The following is a 22,017-nucleotide window of genomic DNA, read 5'->3' as shown; positions in this document are numbered from 1 at the left end:
GTCCCAGGTCCGGAGAGACATTTAGGGCAGGTGGCATTCCCTCACGGACATCCCAAAACGGGCTCTGGGGACATCAGAGGTCACCGCCGGCGGTTCGAAAGGGAGGCTAGTGTCCCCCGGGGACTGCCGCGGACCCAGGCGACGGGAGCGTGCGGGGCCACCAGGCCTGCCTCCGCCTCGGGCCTCCCAGTCCTCACCCTCTGCTCTTCCTCCGCCAGCACATCCGCCATGTCCCTTCTGTACGAGTGCGTGAACACCGTCATCGCAGGTGAGGGGCCCGCCCTCCCCCATCGGGACCCCCGGGGGCCACAACCGGCCGTGGGACACATGCGCCCAGGGCCCCTGCCCGTCTCCGGCCTCCAGTGCCGCGTCCTGCCGCCCTCGGCCATGCACCTCCCCTGCCAGCAAGACTCTCCTTCCTGAGTATTCTAGAACGAGGCTCCGGCCCCGTGCCGTCCCCCGTGAACTCTCGAGCACAGAACCTACCACGGGAAGGTTTCACAGGGCGGGATCGGAAGGCGCTTCCCTGGCTTGAGTCCGGCTGCGGGCCACACAGAGCGCTGGGGGGTGCGTCTGCCCCTCCACCTGCTGTGTTTGGCGGAGCCAGAGTCGCCCCCAGGCCGGCTGGCCGTGTCCTAGTCTGCCGTCTGGGTCACTTGTTCCTGGATGTAGTGGCCCATGGGTTCACCTGCTCTCTGCTTGATTATCTGGCCAAAGCTTTTGGGAAGGCAGCCTTCTGGTCCCTCTTCACAGCCCCGGGGACACCCTGAAATTCATTCACAGGAGGCTGGCCCAGGGTCTACACTTTGTGATTGGAACTGCATGGGCCGTGGGTGTTCAGAGGCTCAGTGACACTAGCAGAAAGGGAGGGCGGGCGGGTGGGCATTGGGGCAGGATGGCACCCAGAGGCAGCCGACGCAGAACGTGGAGAGGTTTCTCTGTGTCTGGAGGGGTCGATGGGGGAAACCGAGGTGTGGCAGGATCAGAGCTACCCTTGGTGACGGGCAGGAGATCTGGGAGGAGTAGGCCAGGGCGGGCCTGGCACGTTGCAGGGTCGTGGGTCTCAGGTGGGGGTGGAGCAGGCTCTGGAAATTGCCCTGGACGGGGGTGCCTGCCTCGGGGCTCTCTGTGTTCTTGGCCACAGAGACCCAGCGCCCAGGTTCTCACCGGGGGGTCGGTCAGCAGGCGCCTCTGCCGGGCTCGGGCGGAGACCCCAGACCCCAGGAGGGGAGCAGGTCCTTGGCCCAAAACTCCTGTCTGCACAGACAGCTCCGGGACACGAGCCCCCCGCCGGCAAGGGCGGCGGGAGCCCCGGAGTCAGGTTCCAGACACGGTCTCATAAGCCGGCCTGTCCTGGGAGAGTGCCAGGCGTGCCCGTGCTATGTGGCGCCCCGACCGACACCCCCAGAGGACGTGGGGCGAGGACCAGCGAGTCCCTGAGACGAGGTTTTCTGTTTCAGTGCTCATCTCCCTGTCCTCCGGCATGCCGAACCACAGCGCCAGCATCCAGGTATGCCCCCCCCCCCCCCGACTATCCTGACGCGTCGTGCCCTGCACCAGGCCCCGTGCAACGCGCATCTGTGGAGTTGACAAGGGAGCAAGGGGAACACACGTTCGTGCCCCGGGAGTGTGTACGTGGGCGGTCCCCAAACTATGTCCCTGTTGGAGCCCACAGGCTGCCCTCCTGTCACGTGGAGTGGAGCCGGGTGTCCCCCTGCCCCTCCTGGTCCCAGGACCTGTGAGCGGGACCAGGGCGCGAGGCAGGCCTGGGGTCATGGGAGTCGCCGTTGTCTCAGAGGCGTGACCACTGTCGCCTTCCCCTCTGCAGCTCTGTGTCCAGAAATTGAGGATATTGATAGAAGACTCCGACCAGAACTGTGAGTTCCTCTTTGTACCTGCGCCCGGAGACTGTGTGGCGCTGGGGCTCTCGATCCCGCACGAGCACAGGCGCTGGGACTCTTCCGCTGTGCCCCCCAGTGTGCGCGGGGTGCCGCGGGCTTCGGCAGCGTTTTAAAGAAGCCAGTCTTTCTCCGCTTGGCCGCGGCCCCTGCCCGCTGCCCTCGTGCGCGGCCGTCTCAGTGTGTGGCTCAGTGGTGACGGCCCCTCCCGCGTTCAGCTGGCGGGGTTTGAGACTGTGGGTCATGTGGCCACGCCCCTGGGGGGGTGCCACCCGGGCGAGGTCCCCGAGCCCCAGTTCCAGCGTGGAGCTGAGTGGGCTGCTGGGGAGACGCATTCGGAGGGGGGGGGGCGGTCAGAGGAGAGCTTCAGGATGAGGCCTGGAGCCTCACTGATGTCTCCTGCCTGAGGCCTCCCCGGGACCGTCCAGGGGGGCTGGCTCCCCCGTTGGCCTTGCTCGCGTGCCTGCGTGTTCTGTAGACATGCTCCATCAGGGCTTCTGGCCTGTCACGCGCCCCGGAGCCTGGACCGGAGCGTCAGGGGCTCCTGAGGGCCCGGGAGCACTGGCTCCACGTTTTCAGTCCAGATCTGTTGGCAGCAGGGGCTGCCGGACCTGTCCCGCGAAGGGCCAGACAGGGCCCCGTCGCCCCCACCGTCGTGACCACGGGCCACGTGCTCACGCGAGGCTTTTACAGAAACAGGCTCTGTTGGGACCTGGCCCGTGGAGGCCCGCGCTTCACTGCCCTGCTTCGGCGACCCCGTGTGTGGGTTGCTCAGGGGGAGACAGTGGCGCCCGGCATGCGGGAGGTCACCTGGCCTGCAGCGCCCACTGTTGAGGACACCCGAGGGCCAGCGTGCGGCCCGTCCTGGCGGCGTCCACGTCGTCGCTGTCTCCGCACAGGCCCCGAGGGCTGTGAAGGCGCGTCCGTGCTAACGGTGTCTCGCTGTCTCCACAGTGAAATACCTGGGCCTGCTGGCCATGTCCAAGATCCTCAGGACGCACCCCAAGTCCGTGCAGGCCCACAAGGACCTCGTCCTGCAGTGTCTGGACGACAAGGACGAGTCCATCCGCCTGCGGGCCCTCGACCTCCTGTACGGAATGGTGTGTGCCCCGCCCCGGTCTGTGCTCCCCGCTCCCCACACCCGTCCCGGGGCTCCTCCCTCACCGGCTCCTCCCCTCCCCCCAGGTGTCCAAGAAGAACCTGGTGGAGATCGTCAAAAAGCTGATGAGCCACGTGGACAAGGCCGAGGGCACGACCTACCGCGACGAGCTGCTCACCAAGATCATCGACATCTGCAGCCAGTGCAACTATCAGCACATCACCAACTTCCAGTGGTCCGTGCCCCACAGCCCCGGGGGGCGGGCGCCGGCGCGGGGCGTGCTCCTCAAGGGCTCCCTCCCGCAGGTACATCAGCGTCCTGGTGGAGCTGACCCGGCTGGAAGGCACCCGCCACGGCCACCTCATCGCCGCGCAGATGCTGGACGTGGCCATCCGCGTGAAGGCCATCCGCAAGTTCGCCGTGTCGCAGATGTCCGCGCTGCTCGACAGCGCCCACCTGGTGGCCAGCAGCACCCAGCGCAACGGCATCTGTGAGGTGCTCTATGCGGCCGCCTGGATCTGCGGGGAGTTCTCCGAGTGAGTGCGCTCCCCAGGGAGAGGCGTGCCGGTCGACCTGCGTCCCCGGTTCCCTGGCGGCTGCCCCAGGGCCCCCTTCCTGGGCCGCTGTCTCTGGGGACAGTGCGGCTTTAAGTGCACATTTCCGACCACGAGCCCCAGCGAGGAGCCGGTCACGGCGTGGCCCGGGGTGACGGGGTTTGTCTCCGGTGTCCTCTTCTTCCTGCCCGTCGCAGCCGCGGATGTTCTGTCGCCACAACGATGCTGTCGAGCTGGTTTTGTTTTCTTTTCGTGGTTTTTTTTTTTTTTTTGGTGCTGCTACTCCGTCGTCGTCCCGTCGTTGCTGTGGCTTCTTCCCTAGAGTCCTGTCCATCTGCCCTGGTGCCTGGGGATGGGGGAGCGCCCACGTGACCCCTGTGGCGGGGCGGCCTGCTCATCGGGCCCTTCTTGTCCGCAGGCACCTGCAGGAGCCCCAGCAGACCCTCGAGGCCATGCTGCGGCCTAAAGTCACTACCCTACCCGGCCACATCCAGGCCGTGTACGTGCAGAACGTGGTCAAGCTCTACGCGTCCATCCTGCAGCAGAAGGAGCAGGCGGCGGAGCCGGAGGCGGCCCAGGACGTCACCCAGCTCATGGTGGAGCGGCTGCCCCAGTTTGTGCAGAGCGCGGACCTGGAGGTCCAGGAGCGGGTGAGCGTTTCTCGGGGGTCTGCCTCCGGAAGAGCCTGCGTCTCTCGTTTGTGGCCGGCTTCGCCTTTCCCAGAGGGCATCTTGGGAGAAATCTGCTTTCCGGGGCTCCCTCCCGGCCCCGGGGATGTGGGCGGGTTCTGGGCCCCCGCGGCGGGGGAGGCCCCGGTTGGTCCTCCGCGGGTGGAGTGCAGCGAGAAGGGGGCAGGTCGTGAGAGAAAGAACGAGTGGGAGGTGCCGGCCTGCAAGGGAAGTAGCGGAATCAAGCCGGTGGGCAGCAGGTTCCTGGGTGGGGTGGCGGGTGGCCGGGGACCGGGCTGCTTGCTGCGGGGAGACCGGTCTGGCATGTGCTGCATACAGCCGGCGGGTGGGAGGGAGCTCGGGGTGGCCGTTTCTGGTGCCCCGGGGGCAGCGGAGGGCTCTCAGTTTTCCAGACCTCACAGAAGCGTTCAGTGCCCCGGCCTCGAGCCCTGCGTCCGGCTGGGAGCCGCACTCGAGCCGAGTCCCAGGTCGGAGTCCGCAGGGGACGGGCAGCACGGCGGCGCCCGGTGCCTCCTGGAAGTTGCCGTTTCGGGTTGTCTGGGTCTCGGAGGACAGTGCTGTCTCTGCTTGTGACTCCGTCTTGTTTGGGGGCCCGTTTCAGTCTTTGTCTCCTGCAGACTGACACGGCGGCCGGGGCTGGTATCTTCCTCCCCGGGTGCTTCTGTGTGGCCCGTGGCTTCTCTCGGTGCCGTTGGTGTGTACGCACACACGTGTATATTTTCTTAACGTTTATTTGTTTTGAGAGAGCGCATGCGCACAGCAGAGGGGCGCAGAGAGAGAGGGGACGGAGGAAGTAAAGCAGGCTCTATGTGGACAGCAGATAGCCCGATGTGGGGCTTGAACTCACCAGCCTTGAGACCAGGGCCCGAGCGGAAACCGGACACTTAACCGAGCCCACTCTTGTGCTGCTCTCGGTGCCTCCTAGACGTTCTCAGCAGGGTCAGACGAGAGGCAGCCACTCTCCTGGGCTGGGCAATGCACTAGGGCGCCAAGTGGCCGACAGGGCCAGTCCTCCGTGACCAAACTGTGGCTCCCCTGTGGTCTCCTCAGGCGTCCTGCGTCTTGCAGCTGGTCAAGCACATCCAGAAGCTTCAGGCCAAGGACGTGCCGGTAGCAGAAGAAGTGAGTGCCCTCTTTGCTGGAGAGCTGAACCCAGTGGCTCCCAAGGCGCAGAAGAAGGTTCCAGTTCCCGAAGGGTGAGCTGCGCGGCCTGTCAGAGGACATGGGCCAGGATGGCAGGAAGAGCAGTGAAAGAACCACAGTGGGGTCTTGACTGGTGTCCCTGTCCCAGCTGCCGCCCCCCGGAAGTAGACGGGGCAGCCCTTGCCTACAGATACCGGGTATGATGAGCCGGCACGGGGTCCCCAGAACACAAGGAGGGTCACAAGGGGCCCGCAGACTCTCACTGGGCAGCCATGATCTCGAGTGGCGGCCTAGCTTTTGCGTCCTCGTCTCCGAGAGGACAGGGGTGTCCCTATCTCATCTGCCCCATGAGCATGCGAGGCTGGCACTCGGGCTGGAGCTGCCTTGTGACCTCCCTGCATCTTACAGCCTGGACCTGGACGCTTGGATCAATGAGCCGCCCTCAGACAGCGAGTCTGAGGACGAGAAGCCCAAGGCCATCTTCCACGACGAGGAGCAGCGCCATGCCAAGCAGCGGCAGCCGGAGGCAGAGGAGGAGGAACTGGCCCGGGTGAGCACCGGGTGCGGGGAGGCCGGGCTTTGTTCCCACTGGGGCCTCCGGGGCGGACGGCCTCGCTCAGAGCAGACCCTGGACCCTGAGCCCCCAGGTGGCTGAGCACGTTCCTGTCCTGTCCGATCTGAGCTTTGTCCCAGTACCCTCAGGGGAGCACTGAGCCAACCTGGGAGGTCTGGGTTGGGTTTTGTGCAAATGAGAAGTGGTTTCTCTTAAGGCCGAGCTCCTCAGAGAGAGTCATGGGGCCAGGTTTGGCATGCAGGGGGTTTCACTCGTGCCTTCCGGGTGGAGGGTTTTATTGTCTTTTATTTAAAAAAAATTTTTTTTAATGGTTATCTTGGGGGTAGAGAGAGAGAGAGAGTGCATGTGCTCATGTGCATGAGCGGGGGAGGGCAGAGAGAAAGGGAGGCACAGACTCTGAAGCAACTCCAGGCTCTGAGCTGTCAGCACAGAGCCCAACGTAGGGCTCGAACTCCCAGACCGTGATATCGTGAGCTGAGCCAAAGTTGGACGCTTAACCGACTGAGCCACCCAGGCCGCGCCCTTAGAAGATTTTATTCTACTTTAAAAAATGTTTTTTCTTGGGGCGCCTGGGTAGCTCAGTCGGTTAAGCGTCCGACTTCGGCTCAGGTCACGATCTCACTGTCCGTGAGTTCGAGCCCCGCGTCGGGCTCTGGGCTGACGGCTCAGAGCCTGGAGCCTGCTTCTGATTCTGTGTCTCCCTTGCTCTCTGCCCCTCCCCCATTCATGCTCTGTCTCTCTCTCTCTCTCTGTCTCAAAAATTAATAAAGGTTAAAAAAAAAAAAGTTTCTTCTTAATGTTTATCATGCAGCTGGGAGAGAGAGACTGGGACAGCGTGAGTGGGAGAGGGGCAGAAAGACAGAGAGAGACAGAATCTGAAACAGGTTCCAGGCTCTGAGCTGTCAGCACAGAGCCTGACGCGGGGCTCGAACTCATGAATTGTGAGATTGTGAGCTGAGCCGAAGTCAGATGCTCAACGCACTGAGCCCTGCAGGCGCCCCTCCGGTGGAGGGTTTTATGACAACATGCAGCATTCAGACAGCTCAGGAAAGTCCAGAGATACTGCATCCCCTCAGCTCCCCACCACACCATGCCTTATCGTCCTGAAATAAGGGGTCCCCTCGTGGCCTGTCCTGCTCTCCTCCTGCCCACCTGCAGGCTGAGCCTTCAGGCAGTGTGATCTGACCCCCAGCTCAGCTCTTCTTTGTTACTGAGCGACCTCAGACAGCTCACCCAACCTCTCTGAGCTCACATCCTTGAAACAGAAGGCCATCTCCACATCCTGGGGTCTTTTCTGAGCTCTTGCTGTCCCCCCACTTGTTCCTGCTGTGGTCTCCCTACTGGTCAAGGGCCACCAGTAAAGTACTGGGGCATTCCGGGCCCGCCTGGGGCCTGGAACATGGACGCAGTCCGTGCCTGGAAGGGAGGGTCTGTTCCACGTGCATTCACTGACTTGCACTTCGAATCCTGTCCCTGCAGCGTCGAGAAGCCCGGAAGCAGGAACAGGCTAACAACCCTTTCTACATCAAAAGTTCCCCATCTCCCCAAAAGGTGAGGCTGGCCCCAAGTCGTCCTTGAGAGACACTCCCCTCCCCCCGAGCCCCACAGCGCCCCCATCCGCTCTCGGGAGGACACCAGGGGCCCCCAGCGCTCTCGGGAGGACACCAGGGGCCCCCAGCTCCAGGCCAGTGTTTGGTTGTCACAGTAGGTCCACGTGGCCCAACTGCCAGGTGGGTCTGAGCACCAAGACCTGGGAGCAGGTGTGGATGTGGGGTATTCCACATGACTAGAATGTTCTAGATCTTAATCCAGGTGGTGCCTGCTGCCTTCCTCCGTGTCCTCCCCCCACTGGGCTCCGCTCAACTTTCTGAGGGGCCGAGGTGGCCCACACCTGGCGTGCACCCTCACCAGCGCCTGTGATGTCTGACTTTGATTTTAGCGCTCACAGGGGGTTCGGGCTGCATTACTTTTCTAACTCGAAGTAGGTGACCCAGACAGAAAGCTGTGCCTCGGCCCTGTGCCTGTTGGTGCTGACGGACCGTTCCCCAGTCTTTAGGGGGCTGTGCTCCCCAGGATGCCCCGTCGCATTTGCAGGGGTCCCGCACACCGCCGGCTGCATGCGTGTGTCATCCTGGGCCGTGGCCCCACCTCGGGCGTCTCCGTCTGTCCGGTAACGCTCACTGCTTGCTTCTCCAGCGGTACCAGGACATGCCCGGAGTGGAACATATACCCGTGGTGCAGATAGACCTCTCGGTGCCCCTGAAAGTGCCAGGCAAGTATTGGCACAGGCGGTGTGAGCCCCGGGAACCCATGAGCGAGGGGGTGGGGGCCCGAGTCTGGGTCCCGGATGCTGCCGAGGGCCAGCCTTACCAGCCCCGGACCTGCCCCCTCCTGCGTCCTTGGCTGGAGTAGGTTCCAGACTGGAGGGTGAGTGGGGGGGTACACGCCAAGGGCCCCAGCCTCTCCATGCTGGTGCCGCCTCGTTTCTCCCCGGGCCCTGCCGCGCCCCCACCGCCACCCCCACCCCCGCCGCCGCGCGCCCGCACGTCCGCACTCGGAAAGCCTCCGCCTGCTCCCGGGCAGCCACGGTGGCAGCCCCCGTGAGCTCCCTCGCCCCCTTTTAGCGCAGACCACGGTGGGCCGTGGGCCGCTCGCCCCGCTGAGCCCCCAGGGGCCACCCTCCCGCACGTGGCTCTCGGGGCCAGGGCGGCGCTGAGCACCGTGGGGCGCACGCCTGCAGGGATGCCCGTGTCGGACCAGTACGCGAAGCTGCAGGAGGAGAGAGACCACCGGCAGAGGCTGGAGAAGGACAGGAGGCGGAGGAAGAAGAGGGACAAGGACAAGAGGGGCCAGCCGCGGCGCCACGGCTCGCTGCACACAGAGAGCGACGAGGACATCGCCCCGGCGCAGCGGGTGGACATCGTCACCGAGGAGATGCCTGAGGTCGGCCCGCTGGGGCCACGACGGGCGGGGAGCGGGTTCCCTCCACGGGCAGGTATCCCGCGGGCACCACCGCCCGCCGCTCCGGGGCCACGCTCGGGCGGGCCCTCCCGTCACTGGCGTTCTCGGGGGGGGGGCCCCTGGCTTCGCAGACCCCGGGGGGCTCGGGCCGGACGGACTGGATGCGCTTTCCCTCTCCCCTCAGAACGCTCTCCCCAGCGACGAGGACGACAAAGACCCCAACGACCCTTACAGGGCCCTGGACGTCGACCTGGACAGGTAAGCACGGGGGCGGAGCCGGGCCGTCCTGTTTCCTGTGTCCCCGTCGAGTGTCCCCGTCAAGTGCTCGCCGTGACGCACCCGCCTGCCCCCAGGCCCCTGGCCGACAGCGAGAGGCTGCCCGTCCAGAAGCACAGAAACGCCGAGACTACCAAGTCCCCCGAAAAGGAGGACGTCCCTGCCGTGGAGAAGAAGATGAAAAAGCCCAGGAAGAAAGAGAAGCAGCACAGAGAGAAAGAGCGAGAGAAGAAGGAGAAGAGGAAGCAGGAGAAGGAGGTGGGCGCGGGCAGCGGGTGCAGGGGCCCCGCAGCCCCCCACGCTGAACGCCGCATCGCCCCGGGGCTGCCCGCCGTGGCGCCGGTAGGGCGGGAGGTGCCGCCCGGTCCTGCCGTGCGCGGGTCCCCGCGGAGCCGGAGCGGCCGCGTCCGGTCAGGGCGGCGCCGCCCGTGCTCCTCCGGAGCCCGCGTTGCTGCTTCACCGAAGGCACGTCTTCCTGTGGTTCCAGGGCGAGGACTTCGATTTCTGGCTGTCCACCGCCCCGCTGCCCGCCGCGGCCCCGGCCCCGGCCCCGGCCCCGGTAAGAGCCCGGTGGCCCGTGCCGGCCCCACCCGGTCCTCCACTGGAGACACGGGTGCACGTCCGGGCTGTCCGCCCCAAGGTTGCGTGGGCGCGCAGACCGGCGAGGTTGGGGCCGGCCCAGCCGGTGGCTGTAGGAACGGCCCCCGGCCCCGCCTGCAGCCCCTCGGCCGGGCCTGGCCGCCTCTCCATCCTGGCGGCCGTGCGCTTCGGTGCCGACCGGATGCCCCGTGTGCTGAGGGAGGCCGGGCCGGGATGCGGGGCTGGGGGCGCAGAGGACACCCTGTCCCGGGTGCCAGTTGCCTCCTCGAGCCCCGCTGCCCGGCTTCCTGCAGGGAGAGCCTGGAGCGAACACCGTCACCGCTGCCCCTGAGGGAGGGGGCGAGGAGCCCAGGAGAGAGGAGCGAGGCGACCAGGACGAGGACGGAGACAATGAGCGGGACCCCGAGAAGGTGAGGGCGCGTGCCTTGGCTGCCCTCGTGGGGTGGCCGCGTGGCTGTGCAGGAGAGGGTCGTTCCCGAATCCCGCGAACGGGGGTCATGGGGGTCCTGGTGGCGGCTTCTCGTTTTTACGTCTTACTCGGTAGTAACTCACCTGTGGGACGTCGCACCTTTTCACAGTCTGTGGTTCAGGGGTGTTCACCGTGTTGTGTTACCATCACCAGTGCCTAATTCCAGAACATTCCCTCTCCCCAAAAGAAACCACATCCCCACCCACGGTCACCCCCCACCCCCCTCCCTGGCCCCGGCCCCCACGAGCTCCCTTCCTGTCCCCGGATGAACCCGTTCTGGACATTTCACACACACGGACTCACACCCCGCGTGGCCCCTCGTGTCTGGTCCCCTCCCTGAGCGTCGTGTGTTCGGGGTCCATCCTCGGGCAGTGGGCGTGGACGCCTTGTTTCTGCTTGCGGCCGAGGGACTTGCGCGTGTGCGGTGGACAGGTGCGTGTCCATTCACCCACTGAAGTTTTCACCTCTTGGTTGTCGTGAGTCGTGTTCCTGCGAGCGTGTGTGTGCGGGTTTTGGCGTGGACGTGTGTTCTCGTGCCTGCGCTGAGGAGCTGCCGGGCCGCGTGTCCACGCGTGGGTTCTGGCTGGTCTCCCTGTGCGTTTTCACCCGTCGGCGGTGAGCCGCTAGGTCCTCGCCTGCCCCCCGCGGACCCCGGGGGTTGCTGGTCTGTGCGCTCTGCCGTGCGGGCTGCCGAGTGGCCTCGGTGCGTGTCGTGCCTCGCTGGGCAGCGGCGGCCAGAGAGCGCCGAGGGTTGAGCCGGGTCTCTCTGCTCCAGAAGGCTTCGAAGCATAAGAAGAAGAAACACAAGAAGGAGAAAGAGGAGAGACCCAAGGACAAGAAGAAGCCCAAGAAGAAGCAGCCTCCAGGTGAAGAGGCGGCAGAGCCCGTGGAGAACGGCGCGCTCGCTGACGAGCCTCTCCCGGTGAGGGGTACTTCACTCGCCCCCCGCGGGCCGGAGGCGCCCCCACGGCCCGCCGAGGCCTCGACGCAGGGACAGACCCGGGCCGAGTCTAGGAGCCGCGTCTGCGGGCCGGCGGGCAGTGGGGCCTCGGTGGGCGCGGGCGGGTGACCCCGGGGCTGTGGGCGTCGGGGGGGTGGCGCTCTCGTGTGGCGGGACGTCCCCGAGGTGCAGTCGTGCGCTGCCCGGGACCCCCGGGGGCTCCCCGCACCCCGCTTCTCGTCGGTCCCGACGTTCCCACCGGAGCACTTGGCAGCTGGCGACGGGCCCGGCCTGGCCCGGCCCGGCCCGTGAGCCGCCGCCGCCGCCGCCCTCGGGTTCTCGCTGGCCGAAGCTGAGCGTTTTCCTCTCTTCCCAGCCCATGTCCAGCTACTGCCTCCTGGCCGAGAACTCCTACATCAAGATGGTAGGTGCTGTGGGCATCGCAGGGGGGCTGGGGCGCCCTTGGGCTCCTTTCTCGGGGCGTGAGGAGGGACGCGGTAGGGCTCGGGGGCAGCGAGCGAGCCTTTCTAGGGAGAGAGGCGCACGTGGGTGCTTGCCGCCACGTGGGCCCGCGGGGCCGGCTGGCTGTGGGGGCCCCGAGGGCCGACGTGGAAGGGCGGGAGCGGCCGGGACCACGGACGGACCCGGAGTGGTTTCCCTCGCGTGAGGGTTCGAGTACTTTCCCCTCTCGGACGCGTCGTACGTCTCCACGGCGGGGTTGCCGGCACTCCCAGGCCCCTCGTGCGGGCCCCGGAGGCTGAGGCCGGCCTTGCCCTGCAGACCTACGACATCCAGGGCAGCCTGCAGAAGGACAGCCAGGTCACCGTGTCCATCGTCCTGGAGAACCAGAGCAGCAGCTTCCTGAAGGGCATGGAGTTCAACGTGCTGGACTCGCTCAACACCAGGCTGGCCCGGCCAGAGGGCTCCTCCGTCCACGACGGCGTCCCCGTGCCTTTCCAATTGCCCCCAGGTACGTGGGCCGTCAGGCAGGGCGTCGGGGCTCCCACCAACCCAGGTCCTCTCGGTCCCAGGAGCCCCCTTTCCTCCTGTCACCTGCTTCCCGACCGGGGCGGGCAGCGCTGAGGACAGGCCCCGGGCGGGGGCAGTGCCGGACCCCAGCTGGGCAGCACCCCGTGCCGCTCTCGGGACCCACTCTTTGTCCCCTTGTCCTCTTCCAGGCATCTCCAACGAGGCCCAGTTTGTATTCACCATTCAGAGTATCGTCATGGCCCAGAAGCTCAAGGGGACCCTGTCCTTCATTGCCAAGGTAACGGGGCTGGAGGCGGGGCCCAGAGCCCACGGACGCGTCCCCGCTCCGCGGGCCCAGAGCACCCGGCCCCCTGGGCCCTCCTTACCCCGTGCCCCCACTCCCACAGAACGATGAAGGGTCGACCCACGAGAAGCTGGACTTCAAGCTGCACTTCAGCTGTACCTCGTACTTGGTCACGACGCCCTGCTACAGGTGCGTGGCGCCCACCTCCCTCCTGCTTCCGCTCGTCGCGCAGTTAGCCGGCAGACACCCTTGGCCTGAGGAGGGCCAGGAGGGCCCCGTCTGCCGTTGGCGCAGAAGGTTGGCTCCGGCGAGCGTCCGCCAGCCCGGGCCAGTGGCAGATACACGCCTCGTGGCCCAGGCGGCAGACGGGTTCTCTCCTGGTGCCAGAGGCCAGAGGCCGCGATGGAGGGTCGGCAGGGCTAGATGCCTCTCGTGCCACGCTTGTTGGCGCGCAGACGCCGTCTTCTCCACGTGTCCTCACGTGGTCGTCCCTCTGCGTGTCTGCGTCCTGATCTCTTTTTATTTTTATTTATTTTTTTTTTTTTTAATTTTTTTCAACATTTATTTATTTTTGGGACAGAGAGAGACACAGCATGAACGGGGGAGGGGCAGAGAGAGAGGGAGACACAGAATCGGAAACAGGCTCCAGGCTCTGAGCCATCAGCTCAGAGCCCGACGCGGGGCTCGAACTCATGGGCCGCGAGATCGTGACCTGGCTGAAGTCGGACGCTTAACCGACTGCGCCACCCAGGCGCCCCATATTTTTGGGACAGAGAGAGACACAGCATGAACAGGGGAGGGGCAGAGAGAGAGGGAGACACAGATACGGAAACAGGCTCCAGGCTCTGAGCCATCAGCCCAGAGCCTGACGCGGGGCTCGAACTCCCGGACCGCGAGATCGTGACCTGGCTGAAGTCGGATGCTTAACCGACTGCGCCACCCAGGCGCCCCTGATCTCCTCTTTTTAGAAGGACGTTGGTCTTACTGGTTTAGGACCCTGTTTCCAAGTACAGTCACATCCTGAGGTCCAGGGGTCGGGAGTCAACATAGGAATTTGGGGGACGCGGGTTAGCCCGTGACATCGTACGGGGCCGTCAGAGACCTCGAGCCGCAGGCACACGAAGGGAGGTATCACGCCTGGGGCTGGGGGCCCACCGGTCGTCAGCCTCCCTGTCCTGTGTCCTTCTCACAGTGACGCCTTTGCCAAGTTGCTGGAGTCTGGGGACCTGAGCATGAGCTCGATCAAAGTCGACGGCATTAGTATGTCCTTCCAGAACCTTCTAGCAAAGATCTGTTTTCATCATCATTTTTCCGGTAAGGCCTCCGACGTGGCCGGCAGGTGGGGCGGCTTCACGCGTGCGCGGTCGGCCCTCTGCCCCCCGGCGGGGCGGGCCGGCCCAGGCCTCAGCCTGCGCCCTCTGTTGCAGTGGTGGAGAGAGTGGACTCCTGCGCCTCCATGTACAGCCGCTCCATCCAGGGCCACCACGTCTGCCTCCTGGTGAAGAAGGTGAGCCCCGCCCCCCCCCCCTCCCCGTGCTCTTGAGGCCCCAGGGCTTCTTGGGTTTCGGCATCTCGCTGAGCTCAGCCCGCCTGTGGCGCTGAGGGCTCGTGAGCCTGCCTCCGAGAGGAGGCCGGCCACCCGCTTCCCCGGCCTGGTCTTGGCGTCAGGCCTGGCAGCCCGCCCGTCGGAGTCGGGAGGGGTGCCCGGTCCTGGGGCGCCTCCTCACCCGGTCCTCGGGCTCTCCAGGGGAGCCGTCTGGGCCCGGGGGCGGCCTCGGTGAAAGTTTCCATCGGGCAGTGTCGGGTCCTTTCCTCGGCGGCCGTGGGTCCTCGGTCCACGAGCCGCGTCTCGGGCCGGCCGCCGTGGCGTATGGTCCCTCCGCCCAAGGCGCCTTGTCCGCGTGGGTTGTCTTCCGTGGGTCTCTTCCGTGGCGCCCAGTGGGTCCCAGCGGCACCTTCCTGCACTCCTGATGGTGACACTTTGTGTCTTTTCTCGTTGTTCTTGGCCGTCCTGGCGGGAGGTTTATCGTTTTTCTTGATTTTTTTCAAAGGTAAATTTAAAAGCTACCCTTTTAGGAACTTTGTTTTTTTAAGGCAATAAATAAATTTCGTTCCGCTTTGTTCTGTCCCTCCTTTTTTCTGCCTGCTTTGGGCTTATTTTCTGTTTTGCACGTTTGTTCAGGTAGGAGCTGAGGTTTTCCTTCTTTCACGAAGAGTTTAATGCTTCGTTTTCCTTGAAGCCGTGCTTTAGCTGAACGCCACGGGCGTTTAAATGTTTCGTGTTTATGTCTAAACGGTTCTAACGTTTTCTGATTCCTGCTCCCAGGTCCTGTAGAGTGCACGGGTTACTTAGAAGCGTGTTGTTTGGTTTCCCGTGTTTGGATGGCTTTTTGCTTCGGATTTGTAGCATGCTGCCACCGTGGTTGGGGGACACGCCGCTTCTGATTTCGGTGCTTTGAAAGTATTGAGATTTGCGTTCTGGCCCTGGACGTGGTCATTCGTGGCAGGGGTGGCGCTCACAGATGCGTGGAGGCAGGGAATGTTGTGCCGGTGGAGTGGGCCCCGCTGGTGGTGGTCTCGGTTCTTCTGGGCCCTTGGAGTCTGTGTTGCCGGCCCGGCGGCTGCCTGAGTGGGTGGTGTGAGGTTAGTGACAGTCAGGCTGTCTGTCCCCCCGGAGCTGTCGGGTTCGCTCTGTGTGTCTGCTGTTAGGTGTGTGGACCGAGAAAGTCGTGGCGTCTTGACATACGCACCTGTTTGTTTATCCGCGTCGACCTCCTTCTTTATCTCGGGTTGTTTTCTCTGCTGCTAAGTTCTCCGGTCTGATGTTGGACAAAAAGCCACTCTCGCCTTCTCATGATGGGTGCTGACGCACATGTCTTCTTGAGCGCGTCCTTCCTGTGTTGGAAGGCGTTCTCACGGGTGGGTGCCGTCATCCCACTGACGACCCCGGGTCTCCTCCTCCGTCTGGTCTTCCGCTTCTCCCCTGCCCTCCCTCTCCTGCACACGCCATGCCACCCGCTCCACACCTGCCTCCAGCCGCTTCTGGGACAGGCCTGGGGGCCGGGGAGCCTCGTCCAGGGCTAGTTTTGCTGGGCGCGTTAGCTTGGCGGATCTTTGTCTCAGTGCTTTAAAATCACGCTGCTTCTGGGGTGCCTTGGCGGGCTCAGACAGTGGAGGGTGTGGCTTGATCTCGGGGCTCTAGAGTTGAAGCCCCACGCTGGGTATAGAGAGGACTCACTTTTTTTAATATTTATTTTTGAGAGAGAGAGAGACAGAGCGTGAACAGGGGAAGGGCAGAGAGAGGCAAAGAGAGACACGGAATCTCTCCAGGCTCCAGGCTCCAAGCTGTCAGCACAGAGTGTGACCAGGGGCTTGGACTTGTGAACCACGAGATCCTGGCCTGAGCCAAAGTCGGACGCTTAACCGACTGAGCCACTCCGGTGCCTCGAGAGGACTTAAAAGTAAAATCTTCCAGAAGATCGTCGCACTGCCTCGTTTCACAGTCACAGTTTCTGGACGAGAGCTGCACCCCGTTATTCTTGGCACAGGGAGGCGCCGTCTCCTCTCCAGGTTTTTCTTGGTTGTCAGCCTCCAGCAGGTCACCGCGTGTCTGGCGCGGACTTCTCCGGGTCTGTCAGGAGTGTGCTACGCCTCTTGAGTGTTTGCAAAATTCTGGAAGTTTCCCGCCGTTACTTAAGTCCTTTCTTAGCGCCGGGTTCTTCTTACAGCAGGGCCTGCCTGGCCCCGCCCTCTGCTGTGCTAGCCATTCTGCCCGTGGGCCCACCCGTGGGTGTCTCGTGTTGACGACTGTGTATTCCAGGTCTGGAACGTCCGCCGGGCGTTCTCGAGACCTTGCCTGTCTTGGCTGGGATGTTCCGTCTTCCTGTTGGCTTCAACAGCGCTCCTGACTGCGCGTTGGGGGGTCTTACGGTAGGGACTTACAAGCCTGTGTCCCGTCGGAAGATGCCGCGTCCTCCTCGTGCTGGCCTGGCCGTTGGCTGCCTTTTCCACAGAGCTGAGCTGAGAGGTCTCCCGGGTCTCTGGGTGCTGAGTAACCGGGGCCTTGTTAGTCCCGCGGGGGACACGGCATGGGCTGCAGGTGCCTGACCTCTGGTCCCGGCGCCCGTCTGTCTCTGCGACCTCTGTCCCGCTTGTCGGAGCTGCCGCACGCGGGCACCGGCCCTGGGACCAGGGGGACAGCGGCTCGCGGACACATTTACAGGCCGCTTTCCCCGAGGCCCCCCAGCCAGAAGGCGGACCGTTGCTCGCGTACCCCACTTTGGCAAGCCGTTGCCCAGATTGGGGTTCTCCGGGCCCGGCCTCGGTGGGGGCGTGGGGGAGGGAGGGGGCTCCGGGGCACCTCCCTCGTCTGGATTCGCGAAGCACCAGCACCGAGGGAGGTGGTGACAGACACAGACGGCACATTCGGCCACGAGGCGGCCTCTGGGCGTCGCGTTCCACACCCTCCACAGTGCTGACGGCCATTTCCCTTTGCCAGGGGGAGAAGTCCGTGTCGGTGGACGGGAAGTGCAGCGACGCGACGCTGCTGAGCAACCTGCTGGCGGAGATGAAGGCGACGCTGGCCGAGTGCTGAGCCCGGCCCCCCGCCCCCGCCCCGGCCCCCGCTCGGGTCGCGAGCTGACACGCCGTGCTGACGCGTCTTGTCGGCGTTCCTACTTTGCCTCTTCCCATCTCTTCGGCGAGGAGCCCCGAGGCTGCCCGAGGAGCCGGCCGCGGCGCCCGGTGGACCGTGCGGGGTGGCGCGCCCTGATCCCGCGAGGCCACCCGAGTGCCCCACGGCCCCCACGCTCCCTGCCTGGGGGCGCCTGCTCACCCTCCTGCCTCGCGGCCGCGGGCCAGGACACCCGGTGGCCCCGGGGCCGTGCAGGCTGCTGTCGTGTTCCCCGCGTCCCACCCACGTGTTCATGCGTTGCCACGGCTGCCACCCGGGGTGGGGTCTGGTCGGGATCCCTGACGGAGTGGGGCCTGGACCTTGTTGGTTTACATTTCTTTCCTGTCCAGTGAAATGTGTCTCGGTCGGTGGTGTTTGGCTAGTGGTGGGGACTGTTTGGGATTCCAGGTCCCTCCTGTCGCCGAACGCTCCCCAGGCTTTGTCCCACACCGTGCCCGCAGCTGCGGGGAAGGCCCGGTCCTGGGGGGGGGCCCCGGCCCCTGGAATGCACCTCACGGGGCGGGGCGGGGCAAGGGGACCGCGGACCACCCCGTCAGAGATGATGGTCCTCAATGACGTAACTTCCTTTTGACGAACACTGTCACTTTAGCATGTAGGGTAATCTATTACAGAATCCTGTGCAGTGATTCCAGAACCTCAGAACTGTATGATGTGTTCGATAAGAATTGATTTGCTATCGACATTCCCAGATAAAGGAGAGAGAGACATATCACGCTGCTGTAATGATTTTGTGTCGAGATGATCCAATAAACTTGTAACACAGACGTTGGTCTGTTGCACCTCCTGTCTGTGCCGGTGTGCACACCCGGTAACAAGAGGGACTCCGGACCATCCTCGAGCTGCCTGGGGCGCCCTCGGGAGGTCACCCAGCGTGCTGGGGATCCCTGTCCCCACCTGCGAGTGCGCCCTTCCCTTCGTGATGGAGGTGAGGTCATCCCCACACACGGGCCAAGCCCCAGCGGGGAGCCACGACCCCACCCACGGGAGGTCCACCAACATCGCGGACCGCACCCTCCTTTCCCTTCCCAGGGAACCCCACTAGCGGCGGGTGTGTAGGTGAGTGGCAGAAGCAGGTGCTGGAAGGCAGGCCCTGCCCGTGCTTCAATTTGCCACATTGCCACTGCCTTTACTGACGCCACGTGGCCAAGGGACAATCCAGGACCAGTAAGGCTGGGTTCAGCAGACGGAAAGCCGTCCGACCCCTACATGGACCCGGTGCCGGGCAGCCCCCGACTTCCACCAGCTTCTCTTCCTGATAATCACCCGCCCGAGCCAGACCCCTCGCGGGTCCCTCCGCTCCCTCACCAGCACTGGGGCAGCAGAGGCCACATTGACGCCTTGAGGCCATTGTTGGCCGGTAAGACCACCGGCCTGCACGCCCACCCGGCCCTGCGGACTCTTCTGACCTCCGTGTACCTGCTCCTGGCAGGACTAGTCCCCGACTTCTCGTCTGCCAGGCCCATCAAGCCATTTACCGTGGGTCTCGTAACGCACATGAGTGTTTGCGAAAGGAAACGACGTGCTAGGGACGCTTCCTGTGCTCCTTCGGCTGAGGTTTAGCCCCGCGTGACGAGTCAAGAGCACCCGCTCGCGCCAAAGGCTTGGGTCTGTCAAGCCTGCCCGGCTGTGTTGAGACGGGTTGCGGTACAATTGCTATGGAAATCCCGGGGCCGTCAGCCCTGCCCAGTGCCCATGACCGGGATGTGCCTTTCCTGGGGACCCAGCCCTGGTTGCCCCAACACGGATACTCTGTGATGAGAAACAGGGACGTTTAATCATTGCCTCTAATAGCCCTGCAGCTCCGCCCGGCGGTGACGCACTCTATATACAAAGCCACGCGCCCTTCCCGGCCCCGGTCCCGGCCTCTGATGGCAGTGCAGGGACTCAAGGCGGCAGTGAGCCTGCTCCGGGGGGTCAGGCTGGGGCAGTCCAGCTGAGTCCTGGCTCCACCTCGAGGCTAGGGCCAGTCTGGCGATGGCCGGTGGCCGTCAGTGCTGTGTCAGGCACTCGGAAGCGTTTTCCAGAGTCAAGTTGGCCAGGTGTGGGGGCTCAAGACATGTGAAGCTTGGTGACATCAGACTGTTGGGGAGACATGGGTGCCCTCAGCTCTTCTCTCCCTGTTCCACCTCCCCCCCCCCCCCCCAAACCAAGGTCTTTGCTACGGGCCTGGGGCATGTGACAGGGCTGCAGACAACCCTCAAAGCTCAACTTGGAGGTCTCGTGGCCTGTACCCATCCCCTAAACAGCATCGGGGTCGAGCCCAACTCTCTTGCAAGGGGCTGCAAAAAGGGGGTGGGAGGCTGCAGCAAGCTGGCCATTGGGTTTTGACCTCTGGCTTAGGCTCGACCCTGCCTGCAGAGTCCACCCAGGTCCTCAGAGCCTCCCTCCTTTGCGCCACTCACAAAGCTGGAGTGGTTCTGTGCATCCAGGAGAGGGGAGGAAGATCCGATGTTTATTCGAAGTGATCACTTGGGTGTGGTTGCAGGGGTGACGTCCAGCTTGTCCCAGGTGCAGAGAGAGCCCTGCCGGCTGTGTCTCCCTAGCCAGCCCCTCCCCGTCCATCCCTGACTTAGAGGCCCCCGTGCCACCCCTTTTCTGACTCCCTCGTGCTCCCCTCCAGAAGGCCAGGCCAGGGTTTTGGAGAGAACAGACGGGGTGGGGGCCTTACCTTGTGTGGTCGTCCTGTCTGAAAGACATGACAGGGTCCCAGTTAGACCCAAGCTTTAGGGCTGTGCTGTGCCTGTGGCCCCCAAGTCCCTCCACTGGGGCACATCCGTCATGGGCCGCGCGCCCCCCCCCCCCCCCCCAGCTCTGACCACAGCCCTGCCAGCTGCTTAGGGCAGGGGTAGGACCAGACTCTATGGAAACCTTTAACTTGGGTGTTGCGCCCCCTGGTGCCAGCTGAGCGCAGAGGAAGGGCGGGCTGGGTCCTGAGCACTGGAGCAGGTGCGGCCTCCCGTGGCCGCCCTCCGCATACTCACCCGCCCTCCGCATACTCACCCGCAAGGGCACATAAGCACACCGCCTCTGATACAAGTCATGCTGGGTTTGGGGACAGGGGACTTACTTGTGCCACTTATTTCTACAACGACAGCAGGATTGGAATCAGAACGTCAGGCGTGGAGGGGAAGGTCCCCTCCCTGAGCCCAGGGGCCCCAACTCACATGTACCGGAGGAGGCCCTGCACAGCTGTTTCCCACTGTGCCGATGACCTGTGGGCACACGGGGCGTGCAGACGGGGCGCCCCAAATCCAGAACTCAGGGCCTGCCGAGGGGCTACCACCCACCCGACCCCGGTGGAGACAGGCCAGGGAGGAACAGGGAGGGTCCCAGGAGAGCCTCAGACCCACGGGCACAGGGCCCTTGCTGGTCACCACCCGAGCCTGAGCCTTACTCGCAGTTGTAGCCAAAGCAGACGACGTGCGAGTCCGTGCAGTTGGTACAGGAGATGGTCTCGTACTGGAAGATGCCTGCAACACAGGAGAGGCGGCCGCAGGCTCCCCCCGCCTCGGCCTCCAGGGCTGCCGCCACCGCTGTGCCCCACGGACCGGGCAGGGGCTCACTCACCACAGTGACGCTGACAGTCGATGCGGCCTGTGTGGGGACGAGGGCACTGACGGCACTTGTCCCCCGCCCCCACCTACCCTTTTTATTATTTTTAATTTTTTTTTTAGTGTTTGTTTTTGAGAGAGAGAGAGAGAGAGAGAGAGAGCACAAGTAGGGGAGGGACAGAGAGAGAGATACAGAACCCGAAGCAGGCTCCAGGCTCCGAGCTGTCAGCACAGAGCCGGACGCGGGGCTCGAACTCCCGAACCGTGAGATCATGGCCTGAGCCGAAGTCGACACCTAACCGACTGAGCCCCCCCAAGCGACCCCCGACCCAGCCTTCTTGCCCTGCCAGAGGCTCACCTAGGGTTAGGCTGGCTCTCAGCCTGGGAGGAGGGTAGCAGCCCTACTCAGCCGCTTCTCCAGGGACAGGCTGGGGGAGGGCTGGGGTTTATCCAGGCCCCCTGCTGGTGCCCACGGGAAGGAAGGGCCCCTGCCTCGGGGAGCTGCCCTTCTTTCTCTCTGTTGGGAGCCGGCTGCACTGAGCCAGAAGCCCCAGTCCTGTCACGCAGCCTCTGCCACCCCCTGGCCGGGGCCCCTGGCTCCGGAGGGACTTCTGAAATACCCCCGCGGCGCTCCCCAAGCCCTTCCTTTGCTCACTTTCGATGATTGCATTCTGGATGAGGTGCACCTGCTCCCGAAAGATGGCTCGCAGCTCGTTGGGGAAGTACCCTGTGGGGGTAGGCAGGAGGGAGGTCAGCCTCCGGCGCTGGGCGGAGGGGAGCTGTCTCGGTGTCCGCGCGCGCGCGGCGCCCGCCCCCTTACCGGGGAAATACATCTTCCCCTGGTACAGCTGATCCATCTTCTGGTACACGGCGTTCGCCACTTGGTTCAGCTTCTCCCGGGCTGGAGGCCGGAGAGGGAGGCCGGTGAGCTGCGCGGGTCGGGGCCAGGCCGGGGTCTGGCGGGAGTCTGGCCGGGCCGGGGGGCGCGCCCGGGCGGGGCCCCGCACTCACTGATCTCCGCGGGGATGGCCAGGTGCAGCTCCTTCATCGTGTCCTGGCTCCAGTCGCTGAGCAGCAAGCCCGACACGGGGATGTCGCCCACCCACCAGGACTTGAGATTCACGTGATGGCGGTAGAAGGAGAACTTCTCCGAGAAGTTGCCGTGACAGTGCAGGCAGCCGCGGGCCAGCGCCGCGGTCAGGCCGAGGCACAGCAGCAGAGCCATGGCCCGCCCGCCAACCAACCAACGGCGCCTCCCGCGCCACGCCCCCAGCGCCGGCCTCGCCCGCGCAACGGA

General features: G+C 64.5%; 2 protein-coding genes across 8 annotated transcripts in view; one reads left to right on the top strand and one right to left on the bottom strand.

Annotated features, from left to right (window-relative positions):
• The window catches only part of AP3D1 (adaptor related protein complex 3 subunit delta 1), a 37,590-nt gene extending 19,657 nt beyond the window's left edge, over positions 1–17,933 (top strand). The window contains exons 9-32 of one of the 3 annotated variants that reach the window (XM_043586028.1): positions 219–268; positions 1,461–1,510; positions 1,829–1,877; positions 2,853–2,998; positions 3,084–3,232; positions 3,303–3,533; positions 3,970–4,201; positions 5,291–5,436; positions 5,792–5,933; positions 7,437–7,508; positions 8,154–8,229; positions 8,698–8,900; positions 9,103–9,176; positions 9,272–9,452; positions 9,682–9,747; positions 10,088–10,204; positions 11,039–11,185; positions 11,580–11,627; positions 11,984–12,173; positions 12,382–12,470; positions 12,580–12,665; positions 13,669–13,790; positions 13,904–13,983; positions 16,975–17,933. In XM_043586028.1, the coding sequence (XP_043441963.1) occupies positions 219–268; positions 1,461–1,510; positions 1,829–1,877; positions 2,853–2,998; positions 3,084–3,232; positions 3,303–3,533; positions 3,970–4,201; positions 5,291–5,436; positions 5,792–5,933; positions 7,437–7,508; positions 8,154–8,229; positions 8,698–8,900; positions 9,103–9,176; positions 9,272–9,452; positions 9,682–9,747; positions 10,088–10,204; positions 11,039–11,185; positions 11,580–11,627; positions 11,984–12,173; positions 12,382–12,470; positions 12,580–12,665; positions 13,669–13,790; positions 13,904–13,983; positions 16,975–17,070 (2,842 nt within the window). In that variant the 3' untranslated portion in view covers positions 17,071–17,933. Of the gene's footprint in view, positions 1–218; positions 269–1,460; positions 1,511–1,828; positions 1,878–2,852; positions 2,999–3,083; positions 3,233–3,302; positions 3,534–3,969; positions 4,202–5,290; positions 5,437–5,791; positions 5,934–7,436; positions 7,509–8,153; positions 8,230–8,697; positions 8,901–9,102; positions 9,177–9,271; positions 9,453–9,681; positions 9,754–10,087; positions 10,205–11,038; positions 11,186–11,579; positions 11,628–11,983; positions 12,174–12,381; positions 12,471–12,579; positions 12,666–13,668; positions 13,791–13,903; positions 13,984–16,974 lie in introns of all 3 variants that reach the window. The other 2 variants (XM_043586027.1, XM_043586026.1) reach the window with 2 other exon arrangements.
• Positions 17,934–18,921: 988 nt separating this feature from the next.
• Positions 18,922–21,982, bottom strand: IZUMO4 (IZUMO family member 4). 5 transcript variants are annotated; one of them, XM_043586034.1, is made up of 10 exons: positions 21,732–21,982; positions 21,541–21,621; positions 21,376–21,447; positions 20,737–20,763; positions 20,564–20,639; positions 20,334–20,381; positions 20,237–20,251; positions 19,838–19,855; positions 19,572–19,586; positions 18,922–19,248 (listed from the first exon to the last, which is right to left on the bottom strand). In XM_043586034.1, exons 1-10 carry the CDS (start codon positions 21,943–21,945, stop codon positions 19,158–19,160), a joined length of 657 nt encoding a protein of 218 aa, XP_043441969.1. In that variant the 5' UTR covers positions 21,946–21,982; the 3' UTR covers positions 18,922–19,157. The 5 variants fall into 5 exon arrangements, 2 of the variants coding, with proteins under 2 accessions (XP_043441969.1, XP_043441970.1); XR_006298196.1 differs by having other exon boundaries at positions 19,139–19,248; positions 19,572–19,667; XR_006298198.1 differs by having other exon boundaries at positions 19,168–19,248; positions 20,170–20,251.
• Positions 21,983–22,017: the final 35 nt, after the last annotated feature.

Source organism: Prionailurus bengalensis, chromosome A2, assembly GCF_016509475.1.
Source record: "Prionailurus bengalensis isolate Pbe53 chromosome A2, Fcat_Pben_1.1_paternal_pri, whole genome shotgun sequence".
Lineage (NCBI taxonomy): Eukaryota > Metazoa > Chordata > Mammalia > Carnivora > Felidae > Prionailurus > Prionailurus bengalensis.
Note: the sequence above shows the minus strand (reverse complement) of the source record. Positions and strands in the feature narration are given on the sequence as shown.

Excerpts from the sequence above, each read along its gene's own strand:
- IZUMO4 (XM_043586034.1), bottom strand. The coding sequence starts at position 21,945 with ATGGCTCTGCTGCTGTGCCTCGGCCTGACCGCGGCGCTGGCCCGCGGC. Across the intron at positions 21,448-21,540 it reads GGGGAAGATGTATTTCCCCG|GGTACTTCCCCAACGAGCTG; the intron begins GTAAGGGGGCGG and ends CTACCCCCACAG. Across the intron at positions 20,764-21,375 it reads CCAGAATGCAATCATCGAAA|GCCGCATCGACTGTCAGCGT; the intron begins GTGAGCAAAGGA and ends GTCCCCACACAG.